This window comes from Canis lupus, chromosome X, assembly GCF_011100685.1.
Source record: "Canis lupus familiaris isolate Mischka breed German Shepherd chromosome X, alternate assembly UU_Cfam_GSD_1.0, whole genome shotgun sequence".
Classification (NCBI taxonomy): domain Eukaryota; kingdom Metazoa; phylum Chordata; class Mammalia; order Carnivora; family Canidae; genus Canis; species Canis lupus.
Window position 1 is genome coordinate 92,362,273 of NC_049260.1, and position 13,523 is coordinate 92,375,795.

The 13,523-nt window shown below is 47.7% G+C and overlaps 1 protein-coding gene across 4 annotated transcripts in view; it reads right to left on the reverse strand.

Moving 5' to 3' along the window:
• Positions 1 to 13,523, reverse strand: part of SEPTIN6 (septin 6) — a 67,116-nt gene that overhangs the window by 35,260 nt on the left and 18,333 nt on the right. For all 4 annotated transcript variants that reach the window (XM_038588184.1, XM_038588182.1, XM_038588183.1 and 1 more), the window contains exon 3: positions 6,359 to 6,554. In XM_038588184.1, the coding sequence (XP_038444112.1) occupies positions 6,359 to 6,554 (196 nt within the window). The remainder of the gene's footprint in view (positions 1 to 6,358; positions 6,555 to 13,523) is intronic.

The window sequence follows — 13,523 nt, forward strand, 5'->3', positions numbered from 1 at the left end:
TCCTGCATCTCAAAAGAAAGATCTTTCCTCAACCCAACCCCCTCAACTACCCATTTCTTCCCAACTGCTGCCCTTTCTTTTCCTCCCTTAGCAATCGAGTTTGTCTTTTGCATCTACCACAGGGCTTAGCATAAAACAGAAGTTCAATAAATGTGTAATGGGTAAGTGGGGAATTTTTTTTTTTTTGGAAAGAACAATCTACTCATTCATTCCTTCTCATTCATTCCTCAACACATTGTAGACTGTTTTCTACCCTCGGCATCCTAGTTAACACATTCAATGGACACGTTTGGTCTTGAAAGATAAAAACTTAGAGGGTTTTTTTCTTTATTTTCCCCACCACATTTAGGGACAATTAGGTACTGAATACCCATGGTATGCCAGTTGGCTAACTTGCACGCATCCTAGAAGATTTCAAGACTTAGCTCAGCCATTCCTGAGCACCTCCTCTCCACCTTATCCCCCGACTGGGCTGTGCCGCTTGCCATTCTCATCCTCCATATGCCTTTGTTACTGTACTTACTACACTATGTAGAATTTGTATGCTACGTATTACCCCCTTCCACTAAACTACAAGTTCCTTATTTCTTAGTATTCCTGGCACCTGTACCTGACACACAGTTGGCATTTAGTATAATGTTATCAACTGTACTATATCCCCCAAATCAACTGGGTTACCAAGTGTGGTGGACTCTTTCTCTTTATCTGCCTCCTCCTCATCTCTGCCCTTGAAGCTTCTTATCCTGTTCAAGCTGTCTTCAGCTCAGCCTCAAAAACACGGCCCCTGGGGGGCCTGGCTGGCTCAGTAGGAAGAGCGTGCTACTCTTGATTTCGGGGTCATGAGTTCGAGCCCCACATTGGGTGTAGAGATTACTACAAAAAATAAATAAACTTAAAAAAGAAAAAAAAAGTCACCCCTGACCTCTGCCTCCCTCTAGACACTGCCTTATCTCTTTTTTCCAGTTCAGGAAATCTTTTTAAATGAGCGGTCTACACCCACTTTATCTGCTTCCTTTTAAAAAATTTCATTCTTTTAAAAAAGTTTATTCTTAATTATGTGACTGATACATGTACTTATGCTCCCCTTCTCAGAGGTAACTACTATTTTCAGTTTGTTGGTTCACCTTGCAGATCTTTTTCTATGCATTTATGTGGGGGGGGGAAGTGTTTGATGTTTCATTAGGAATGGTGGATTAAAAAAAAAAGGAATGGTGGATTTATACAATTGGTATCATGATTTTGTATATTCTGCAACCTCTATTTTCACTTGATAACACATCCACATGAGTGTGCACAGATCTACTGCATTCTTTTAAACTGCCAAATGTATGCCATAGTATATGGCTGTACCATAGCTCATTTAGTTGCCCTACTGATGGAAATTTAAGCTGTTTAAAGATTTTTTTATTCCACATCCAATGCTGCAGTGAACATCCTTTCTGTAAGTTTTTCATGAACATGTGCAATTGTTTCTCTAGGCTGTATACCTAAAAGTGGAACTGCTGGATCATAAGGTATTCACATTTGAAGTTTTAATAGGTCCCACCGAATTTGCACTCTAAAACATCTGTATCAATTTATATTCCCAGCAACATGAATGAAGTGAACTGTATTAACGGCCATTTATATTTTTATCTCTTATTTTTCAAATCTGATGGATAAAAAATATTCCATTGTTTCATTTTGCACTTCCCTAATCACTGGTGACATTGGATGAGCATCAGTTCATATGTTAATTGGCGATTTATATTTCCCCTTCTGTCAATTACCTGTTTATTTCACATTGAATTGTAGAAGTTCTTTTTACATTTTAGAAAAATCCTTTCTTTATGATATAAGTTGCAAGTATTTTCTCTCTATTCATAGTTTGTTTTTACTTTTGTTTAGTCTTTCAATATGCAAAGGGTTTTTTTTATCTTAAGTTTAAATCTGTCGATCTTTTCTTATATGGCTTTGGGATTTTGTGTCACGATCAGAAAAGCCTTCTCTACCCCTAAAGCTATAAAAACATTCTGCTATATTTTCTCTTATATTTTTAGAATTTGTTTTTAACCCATCTGGAATCTATTTTTGTGACTAGTGTTTGTGTGGGAGGGTCTCATTTTATTTTTTTCCTAATGGATTGCCTATTTTCCCAGCACATTTTCTTGAATAGTCCATTCTTTCCTTGCTCACTTACATATGCCAAATTCCCATATAAACGGGAATTTGATCTTGGTCTCGCTTTACTTATTGCTCTTTTTGCTATTCTGATGCCTTTACTAACTTATCTTCCATTCACTCATGGCAACTTAGCTTCCACCCACAACTTCCCTAGAATTATTATTCCTTAGTGTATTAATGACTTGCATGTTGCCAAACCCAAAGGATATTTTTTTCAGTTCCATTTGTCATTCCCCCCATTAAGCTACATGGTATAACTCTCCCTCGATTCTTCTACCAAAGAAAGTCATAATCGTAACAATATCTTCTATTCATTAGTTACTTAGTGCCAGGCACTGGTTTTTTTTAAGATTTGATTTATTTATTTGAGAGAGACAGAAAACGAGTGGAGGGGAGGGACAGAGGTAGAGAGGGAGAAGCAGACTCCCCGTGAAGCAGGGAGCCTGATGAGGGGCTTGATTCCAAGACCAGGGCATCATGACCTGAATCGAAGGCAGATGCTTTAACCAACTGAGCCACCCAGGTGCCACTGTGCCCAGCACTCTTGAAGCCTTTAATATGCCAAACATGTCAAGTATGCCTCACGTGACCCTCTAGGGTAGATATTAGTATTATGGTCATCCCCACTTTACAGGTGAAAAAACTGAGCCATAGAGAATTTAAGGGTCTTATAGTGTAAACTCTGAGAGTTGGTCTTTCTTTTCTGCCATGCAAGTGCCTGATTTAAGATTTATCGCTGAGGCATCCACTTCAAAGACAACTGACTATCTGGAATAAATACACTGCCAGCTACCTAAAGGTTAAGAGTCAGCCCTCCCTCCACAAACCACCCCTCACAGGGCTCCTTTGTTTTAGAAATCTTGATTGATTTCCATTAAGTGACCATTTGGGCCACTTGTTTTTTTCTCTTCTGCTGCCTTAAATTCTCGCTCTTGTGTTTTAAATTACCCCCCCCCCCCCAACCAGAGGATTCCCGGGTGGCTCAGTGGAGTCCCCGCACCGAATCCCCGGATCAAGTCCCAGGATCGAGTCCCACACTGGGCTCCCTGCATGGAGCCTGCTTCTCCCTCTGTTTGTGTCTCTGCCTCTCTCTCTCTCTGTGTCTCTCATGAATAAGTAAATAAAATCTTAAAAAATAAATAAATTCACCCACCCAGAGCAAGCCCACCAAATCCTAGCCCTAAATCCTCCATCTCAATAAAAACAGAACCCCAGACCCATGCCCTCTCTCTCTTTCTCTACCCTGTGACCTCACCATGTGGTCCCAGGTGTGCCCTGTGCTTTCCCGGACCTGTGAATAATAAAACTTTTTGGTACCCTGATGGTTATTGCTGACCGCGTCTTGCAAGAACCACAAGGGCCAGACCAGCCACAACACTAGTTACCAAGAGGCTGAGAGAGGCACAAAACACTGGTCCAACATCACCGGGCTAGTAGGTGGCAATGGGATTTGAACCCAGGTCAGTCTGAGACTGAAGCCTAAGTTCCTAAGCATGCCTCTTTCCAGCCTGCCCTGGGTCTCCCTCTTGAGTTCCTTTTGCTCCCGCATCTTTGAAATAGTGGCTTCCCCTAGAATATGGCCTTCATCTCTCCTTTTCTTAGTTGACCATGAACCCTGGGGAAAGTATCGCATTCTGGTGCTCTGCTTCCATGCAGCTGCACTGACAGATCTATGCCCAAATGATCCTGCCAGTACGGAGAAAACACTGCTTTTTATTACAAATCCCTGGAGCTTGCTCCATTCCTGCTCTCAGGCCCAATTTCGAGAGGCTTTTCATTTCTACTTATTCGAGTTTGTATTATTTGATTTTGTATTAATATGCATCTTGTTTATAATCAGGAAAAACAATAAGGACATTACAAATGTAATGGAAGTAGATTGGCCTCTAAGGGGCCAGATCAGTTCGGTCCTCCCAAACCATCATTACCAAAGCAGTTTCCAATGTCAAATATGTCAAATGTATGTTGCCGAGAATTGTGAGAAATCTAATTGAAAAGATCCTGAGCAGTCCGTGGCTGAGATGACCCCAAATATCCATCCCCTTTCCCCAGGGTCCAATTTATTCTCAACCAAACAAAATTAGCATAATAAGCAAGGCTATAAAAAGCAGAGGTGTCCGTCTAGAATTTCAAATGAAAAACAAAATTCAGTTCAATTATTAAGAAGCTAAATATATTTATTCATTATAAGGAAATGAGTATGGCTGTTGAAGCTTCAAGGGAGAGAAACAGGAGAATTTGGGATCCAGTTTATCTAGGAAGCCAGAGAATCCTCAAAGGATGAGCAGACACTGCTCAAAATGTTGAATGGCCTTTTCTGAGATGGGCACGTGTAATAACCATGTGACATCTAGTTAAATGCACATGGTGCCTGAACCCCCTCCCTGACCCCAGCCCTCAACACATTCCCTCCTCTGAGCCACTCCCCCCACTCCCACTCCATTCTCAAGCCACCCCCACCCGCTTGCAGTCCCTCCTCCTACCCCTCCGCATATTCCTGCTCAGTCTCTTTCCAGGATTTCTTTTCCTCCATCTGCTGACTTAACATCCTAAACTTTGTCTTTAGCCCAGTGTTCACCACGCTCCACTCTGATCCCTGGGTGATGCTACATGCGTCTGCGGTTGGAACATAGCACCTGTACCTTGATCATCCAAATCCATATTTCCAGGGCAGGCCTGCTGCTGATCTCTAACCCGGTATATCCAGCTGCCCACCACAAAAGGTCATCAGGTGTCTCGGTAGTCCGCAGACAGCTCAGCCTCAACAGGTCTAAAACACAGCTGAGTCTTTTAGAAACTGGCTCTCTGATATTAATTCCCCTCCTGAATGCCGCCACCATTTGTCCACCCTCCAAAGCCAGATATCTGGGCCTCATTCCAGATTCTTCTTTTGCCTTCACAATCCCACACCAAGTGTCTGCGGAGTCCCATTGATTCCATCTACTCAGTGTTTACCAAATCTGCCTCCTCCTCTTTCCTACCTTGCACCTGTGTTACCCCTGGCCTGCATCTAATTGGTCCAATAGTCTCCGAATTAGTCTTCCTGCTCTCCACCCCCTTCCAAAGAAACTTCAAGGCCAGACTATCTCATTCTTTTTTTTTTTAAGATTTTTTTTTTATTTGAGAGAGCGCAGAAGCCATGGAAGTAGCAGAGGGAGAGGGAGAAGCAGGCTCCCTGCTGAGCAGGGAGCCTGATGATGTGGGGCTCCATCCCAGGACCCCGGGATCATGACCTGAGCCAAAGGCAGAAGCCTAACTGACTAAGCCCCCAGGCTCCCTGAGACTCTCATTCCACTTCAGAAAACCTCTCAATGGCTCCATGTCTGACATTCTAGAAATTCCCCCATGATCTGACCCCTGCTTCCCTCTTCAGGCTCATCTCCCCCTCCTTTGCTCTAGCTCACGCCAAGCACCAGCCCAGGGGCAGACACAGGTACTGTGGGACCTTAAGCTCATACAATTAGAAGGGCCCTCCAAAAGACAACACAACATTATGACTAAAAATTAGTTACCGGACCTTGGAAGGGCCCATTCAAGTGAGGGCCCTAAAGCCTTAGCTTCATCAGTTCCACAGCAAATCTGCCTTTGAGCTAGCCAAACAGAGCAAGCGCCAGATCCCTGGAATATGCCATAACGTTCCACACTTCTTTGCCTTTGTACAAGCATTACCCCCCCCCCCCACCTAGACTTCCCTTCCCTCCCCTTTGTGTGGCAAAAAAGTTCTTCCTTCAAGGGCCAGCTGCGGAGGCACTTCCTCTGTGAAGGCCTCCCTGAGCTCCCCATGTGGAACTGACTGTTCCCTCCTTCATGTTTTCATGGTGACTTGTCCTTTACCTCTTCGTACCCTGTCCTTTCCAAAGCATATCACACTTGATGGAACTTATTTGTTCAAGACTGGTCTTTCCTGTGAGCACCTCAAAGGCTGAGACAAAGTTATTCCTTTTTAGCTTGACAGGGTATGGCTGCACCTGGCACAAGGCAGGAGTTCAATACGTGTCTGCCAAATGGAATGGAGACCTCACCTGTGTATATTGGAAAGACACCTTTCTTTGTCAAAGTGTGTGAGGTAAACAGGGACCCTGGGTGGAAGTGTCTGTGGCCTGCATGGGCCATTTTGGGAAGAGGTCGCAGGATTCCATGGTGAGCTCCTCCCTGCAGCCTCCCACCAGCCTCCACACCCCATCACCCTCCTTACCTGTCCTCCTTGTTGATCTGGTCCCCAAAGCCCACCGTGCTAACAATTGTGAGCTTTAGGCCCACGTTGCTCTCTTGGAGGTCGTAAGTATTGGACCGGAGCTGTACACCTGGTTGTGTGTGGGTGGCTGGCTCCCCCTCAAACTTGGTGTTAAACAAGGTGTCCATGAGGGTAGATTTGCCCAAACCTGTCTCTCCTGAAAAGCAAAAGGATAGATTATGGTCCATTCACACAACCACCACGCAGCCAGCCCACATCATGTTTTGGATGTGTATTCACAGACATGGGGATGTGTACACAATAACACATAAAACTAGATAGACTGCTCTCAGTTAAGTGAAAGAGACTGAAAGGAAGTGCATCAACGTGGCAGCAGCATCTCCGGAGAATGTGACTGGGGTGATTTTTCTTTTAGTCTCCATATTTTTGTGTCGTTTGAAGGTTGAGGACAGCTAGCTCAGTAGTTGAGTGTCTGCCTTCGGCTCCGGTCATGATCACAGGGTCCTGGGATGGAGTCCTGCATTGGGCTCCCCGCAGGAAGCCTGCTTCTCCCTCTGCCTGTGTCTCTGCCTCTGTGTGTCTCTCATGAATAAATAGAATCTATAATAATAATAATAATAATAATAATAATAATAATAATAATAATATGAAGGTTGAGGATGCACTGCTTTTGTGGTCAGAAAAAGAAACTATGGGGCAGCCCCGGTGGCTCAGCAGTTTAGTGCTGCCTGCAGCCCAGGGTGTGATCCTGGAGACCCTGGATCAAGTCCCACGTTGGGCTCCCTGCATGGGGCCTGCTTCTCCCTCTGCCTGTGTCTCTGCCTCTCTCTCTCTCTACATCTCTATGAATAAATAAATAAAATCTTAAAAAAAAAAGAAAAAGAAACTATGTTGCAGGCAGCGATGGAGAGGTAGCAGTTATGCCTGGAAAGTCTGGAAGGACATACAATATACTCTTACCAAGAGAGCTATCCCTGGGTGGTGGGGGTTATGTACAGCTTTCATTTCTCTCTGCAAGCTTTTGTGTATTTTCCAAGTTTTCTATGTGGAACATACTTAGCTTTTGTAATAAAAATTAAAGGGCTATTTTTGATTTTTTTTTAAGATTTTATTTATTTATTTATTTGTTTATTCATGAGAAAGAGAAAGAGAGGCAGAGACACAGGCTGAGGGAGAAGCAGGCTCCATGCAGGGAGCCCAACGTGGGACTTGATCCAGGGTCTCCAGGATCAGGCCCTGGGCTGAAGGCGGCCCTAAACCGCTGAGCCACCCGGGCTGCCCTATTTTTGATTTTAAAAGAAAGGGGTAGCAGTCCCTTGTCAAATAAATATCCTCTCCTTTTCATTGCCACCTCACCTCCCTGCCAGGCCCAGACTGCGCTCTGCAGATGCCGGAAGTGTATCCCAGTGGGGAGGCCATTTTTAGCTAAGGGGGAGGGAAGTTAGCAGGCCACAAATTCTTCTTCTCCTTAAATTTCAAACAAACCAGTCATTTGTTTGTTTAACTAACAGGCTGCGGGATACTAATAAATTAAACCATTGGAATTTCAAGTCTTGACTTTCACACCAGGGAGACGGAGGTGGGGGGGAGCCTGTGGAGACCGGTGAAGGTTTTTGGAGGTCATTCCTGGGAGACCTGAGGGATGTCAAGCCACTGCCAGGAGCCAAGGGGTCTTCAGGGAATTAAGATGTTGGAGAAAAATTGGTGGCTTGGGAGTTGGGCAGGAACGTGACCCAAGGCTACAAGCTAGGCTGGGTACCCACAAAGGCTTATCGTCTCCATGGATCCAGACCATATTAGGGCTTCCACCACAACCACCCCACCCCTGCGAGCAATTCAGGAATGCCAGGAATAAAAGATTCAGTAGCTAATCACCCTGGATTGCCTTTTGAATATCTAGACCACCCTGCTGTTCTGCTATCCTGACCCCAGGCTCCCCTATCCCCTCCCAACCCTTGGGAGGTCAGCGTTGCCTTGTCTCCGCATTAGGGAGTGGGTTAGCACTGGGCAAATCCTGGCCTAGCAAACCTCCCCCCCTTGTGGTCGGCAGCACAGATGATCGGCAAGGTGGTCCAGAGGCTGGCGTTAGAGCCACACAAAACGTGTGAATACAAATGGCCCACCTCCCCTCCACCCTCTGGGTGTGTCTAGCTTTGCATCTTGCATGCCTTTTATCCTGAATAATGAGCTATGAATAGAGGAAGTGCTTTTTAAAATATCTGTCTCCGATGAGAGCTTTCTGAGTGCACAGAGATTGGTGAGAGAGAGAACAAGAAGAACATTCAACTCAGCGGCTCCCCAGCCCCCCAGCCCAACTTCATAGCCAGGTCTGACTAACGTGGTGGATTGCCAGGGTGCGGGGGAAATGGTCCCTCACCCTGGACCATGTTTCCATGGTAAGATCATGTTTCCAGCCAAGGTCTGCTAGACCTATTAGCAGCAAAGATTCTCCCAGAAGAGGCCCCTTTTCCCTCCCTAAAGGAACAGGAAGTATTTGGGTCTCAAGAAAAATTTGGTGAGGTGGGGCCTTTGCAATGGGAGGTGACAGACTTGGCCAAGCAAGAGAATGTATCACCCTCCCCGCCCCGCCCGAGGTGGGGGTGCAGCTCCATTGCACAGGGGACCAGCACCTCTGAGGTGGGAACACTGGGGCGGCTCCCTCACCCCCAACTCACCTGCCCTCTGGACATGGAGGTTCAAGCTCCATTTGAGCCCATCTTTGCGGGTGCCTGATGAACTTTCCATGTCCATCCCCACCTCCACCCACTTCTGCTCCGGGAGCTCCTTGCTGAATGCCCCGCAGCTCCTAGACTGCTAGGCCTTGTCTCCCCAGCACCCAGAGCTGGCTCCCTGGCTCTTGATCCCAAGGATTCTCGGAGAGTGGGGGATGGGGCATCTTCCTGTACTCCTCAGAGGGCCTAGGCCTGGCGCACGCAGAGGCCTCTGGAGCAGACTACACAGCTCAGGCTGCTCTGTTTGCACAGCTGGAGGGATGGAGGCCGGCCAGGCAGGGCAGGGCAGGGCAGCCGGGAGGAGCGGCAGGGCAAATGACCACCCGAGTGCCTGCCAACACAAAAAGGCTGTGGAAATCAGATGCCCAGTGATGAGGGGAATAAAAGAACCCACAGGCGTCCAGGGGATTGTGATGAATGCGACATGAACAGAGGGCAGGGAATCAAGCGAGCTGGTGCCATGGCTATGGAGGGCAACCCGTCCCACTTTTCCATCCGTGTGGAGCCTGCGGGCTGCAGGGGGTCTCTCCTAATGGCTGGCACAGACCCAGCCTGAGCCTAGGACGCTGGCCCGTCCCAAGCTGCCCTAGGCCCAGCACAGAGGGGGAGCAGGTCGGCAGACTCCACACCCCTCCCACCCCTGCAGGAAGGTGGGGCCTTGGCAGATTCCAGCAGGAAACCTGGGGCATCCCCAGGGGCCAATTTCTCTCTCCTCTTCCCTTCTTAACCCTTTTAAGGTCATCACCAGGGGCCAAGAGGATTCCATCTTGCTTTGCTTAATGGAGACCGTATGCTGGAAACACCCGGTTTTTTTTTTTTTAAAGAATTTCCATTTAAAACGTGTAATGTGAAATATGCTTTTTCAAAGTACACTCCCTGGGATAATCCAACATTGACCTCTCTCCTCGGCCTTTCTCCTCATCTGCTGCTAATATCCACATCCTCTGGCACCCTGTGTAATGAAGTCCTTGCGCCAAAGGAAACGCAGAGGCCCAGCCAGGTGATCACCCGGGGCCCGGCCAGATGCCGTTCCCCACTCTGGGCCCCAGTCTCTTGCCCCAGAAAATGAACAGGTTGGACTAATAAAAATAGCACTTACCATGTGCCAGGCACAGCTGTTATACATATATTTTCTTATCTGCCCACCCCCCCCAAAAAAAACCTAGGAGGTAGATAGTACTCGTCCGTCCTTTGTCCACAGAAGGGTTAGCCACGCCGCTTCCCAGCTGTGCGAATTGGCCGCACTCCCCAGGCCCTCCACACCTTCCTTCCTCATCTGTAAAATGTGGTAAGTGGCAGAGCAGGTCCTGAACGGAGTCAGGCTGGCGCCGGAGCCCGTACTTCTAACCAGTAAATATGCCCCGGAGCGTCCCACAGGCAAGCTACGTCCGTTCATTGGTTCATTGGGTCCTACGACAACTGTCCACTGGATCTCTAGGAGGAGCTACACAGAGTGTTAGGGACCAAAGATACAAGGGTGAACAGGACCACCACGATCCCTGTCCACAGGGAGCTCACAGTCCCCTGAAGCTAAGATCTCAGCCAGCTCTGATGTTGGAATAAACTAAGAGAGACATCTCCCGAGGTCAACAAGGAGGTGTCCAAAGGGAAACTCTCCGGGAATTCCAGGGAGCCTACGGCCGGGGCAAGGTCACGGCTGGCTCTGTAACCTCGCCGTCTCCTCCTTCCTGATCTTGCCGAGCCCTGGCCGACAGGGGTGTACCGGCGCGGGCTGCCCCAGCTTCCTGCTGGATCTCCCCAATCCCACGTGCGACGATGTCCCAGCTGGCAGCTTAAGACCCGCTACAGTGGGGGCAATGACACCACGGAAATGGGCAAATGCTGCACAACCCAAAGCAGATTTTCTGCCGAGAGGGAGCTGGTACACACTGGCCGGCACAGCGCAGCTGACAGCCTGTCTCAGGTGAGCCGCTGCCTTTCCCAGACACCAACGGATGGACCAAGAGATCCTTGACCTGGACAGAATGCTAGCTGTCCCTCCCTCCTCTATAGTGAGCCTCCATCCTGCTTCTCTTGTGTGTTTTATTCCAAGTTCAACACAGCCCAGTTGAGCCTAGAATCCTGAGCAGCTTCAAAGTAAATATTATCATTATGAGTCTTTGCACTCCTCACAGGCATTACTGTTGCTGGCACATTTGGAGGGCAGCGTCTGTCTGGGGCTTTTTCCCAGCAGTGCAGAGTGATGGGCCCCAGAACATTTGTACTGCTGGCTCCGGTGGCTCCTCTGAGGCCTTCTGCATTATATCTAGGATCATGGGATCTTTGTCATTCCCAAAGCTAAGCACGAGTGTATGTTTTTTTGTCGGGGGTGAGGTGGGATGGGGAGGGAGAGGGGAACCTCACCTCACTCAGTAATTATTGTCAACCATAGAAAATCTGTTCGAGGGGCATCATAATATGCCCACACCTGTGTGCCTAGCCCTCTAAAAATAAGAAATGTAGGTGTCATTTATTGGTACCCTTACATATAAATTAGGCTCTGGATTCATAAAAATTCTCTCTCAATCCCACCATGCCCCTGTGCACACAGGCACACACATTCACAAGGGTGGAGAGGACTCACTCTCCTGGGACCTCTACAGTCAGCAGCCCAGCACCCAGATAAACAACACTGCGATAAAAATGTCCTAGGTCTCTGTCAATGATTGAAGCTAGCTCTGCTGCAATTTTACACTTAAAATGTCCTATGAGAAAAGAAAATCCTTTGGGGGAACATATTCTATGCCTAAACAGACTTGTTTGAAAACGGTCATTAAGAGAGTAAACCTGATTGTTATGCACAGGCAGTAAGCATGAAGGAACGGCCCTCGAAAGCCTCGCACGAGAGGAAAGATCACCTTCAGTAGTCAAGCCATGGACCCTTGGGCAGCCAGTGACAATACCCAGCCCCATGGCTGGGCTGAGATTGCAGCCTGAGAGCCAAGCTCAACTGCTCGTGACCTTGGCCCAAATTGTGGGTTCTCTGAGCAATGACAGGGTTGTGAGAACAGAAAGCAGGATGCACAGGCTGCTGTCTTTTTTGGATCAGGGATGGGGTGTGAAATTAACCCAGCCCAGGTGGGCACATCCAGTGTGCGTCCCCGCAGCTCTAAGACGGGGGATTCTAGGGCTATTCCCTAAGACTCGCCAAGTGAGGAAGGAGAGAGAGGGTGACTCTTTGGGGATGAGGATCTCCTTCCTATCCGTCCCCTCTTGAAGGGTCTGGGGCAGTTGACCAATTCCACTCCAGCAGGTGCATACTGAAGCGGCTGTAGCTATATAGCGCCTGGGTGGAAACTTGAGGACAGAGGTTTGCTATTTACTATCTCCCACTCACTTTGCCTTGAGCTTGACTGCTTCTTCCTCTGGGTCCTGGGGGGTCAGGAGGCCCATGGTCCCCAGGTCCAACTGCACCACACTTCTCGCGCTCGGAGAGCCATTCTGCTTTGCATGGCCTCCCCCCTAAAGTTTTACTCACCCACCCAACTGTACTTAGTTGAAAGGTTGATGAGGGTGGGCCTGTCATTTCACTTCCCAGCTCCTCAACTACAGTTCAGGTCACACCGAGCTCTGGGAGGAATGCCAAGGGAATCCAATATGTTTGTGCGGAAATTTTTCAGTAATCAAATATTATGCCAAAAAAGTTGGCCAACAGCCAAAGATCGGAGAGATCTGGCAGTGCTACTATTGAATGTGACAGTGTCTCGATGTTGATCACCGTGGCTTCTATTTATTTTGTATCCTTCTACTAATACCATCTCATCATAACCACCAGTAGACTTCTGGCATTTGAAGAATTAATGGCCCAGCTCTGGATGCTAAGGCCCATGGTATATATAATTCAATGAAGCACATATTTTCATCTCCTGGGTTCCCAAGCTGATATGTGGGAGTCATTCAGCCAGTGACTGAGCCTAGCTAACTGCTTGTCATCCACATTGAGAAGTGGCCTCATTGTTCTCTGTTCATCCCCGAATTCGCAGTTACTCTCCAACAGGAAATGATGGAGAAAGAGCACTAAGGATGGAGGAAAAGAAGAGTCCAAGGAAATGAACGCCCCTAGTTAGAAAGCAGAACTTTATTTTTTTAAAATATTTTATTTATTTATTCATGAGAGACACAGACACAGGCAGAGGGAGAAGCAGGCTCCATGCAGGGAGCCTGATATGGGACTCGATTCCGGGTCTCCAGGATCACACCCTGGGCTGAAGGCGGCGCTAAACCGCTGAGCCACCCGGGCTGCCCAGAAAGCAGAACTTTAGATTACATGAAAAAGTAAAAGATCTGGGTGCACCTGGGTGGCTCAGTGGTTGAATGGCTGCCTTTGGCTCAGCACGTGATCCCGGGGTCCTGGGATGGAGTCCTGCATCGGGCTCCCCACAGGGAGCCTGCTTCTCCCTCTGCCTGTGTCTCTCTGCTTCTCTCTGTGTCTC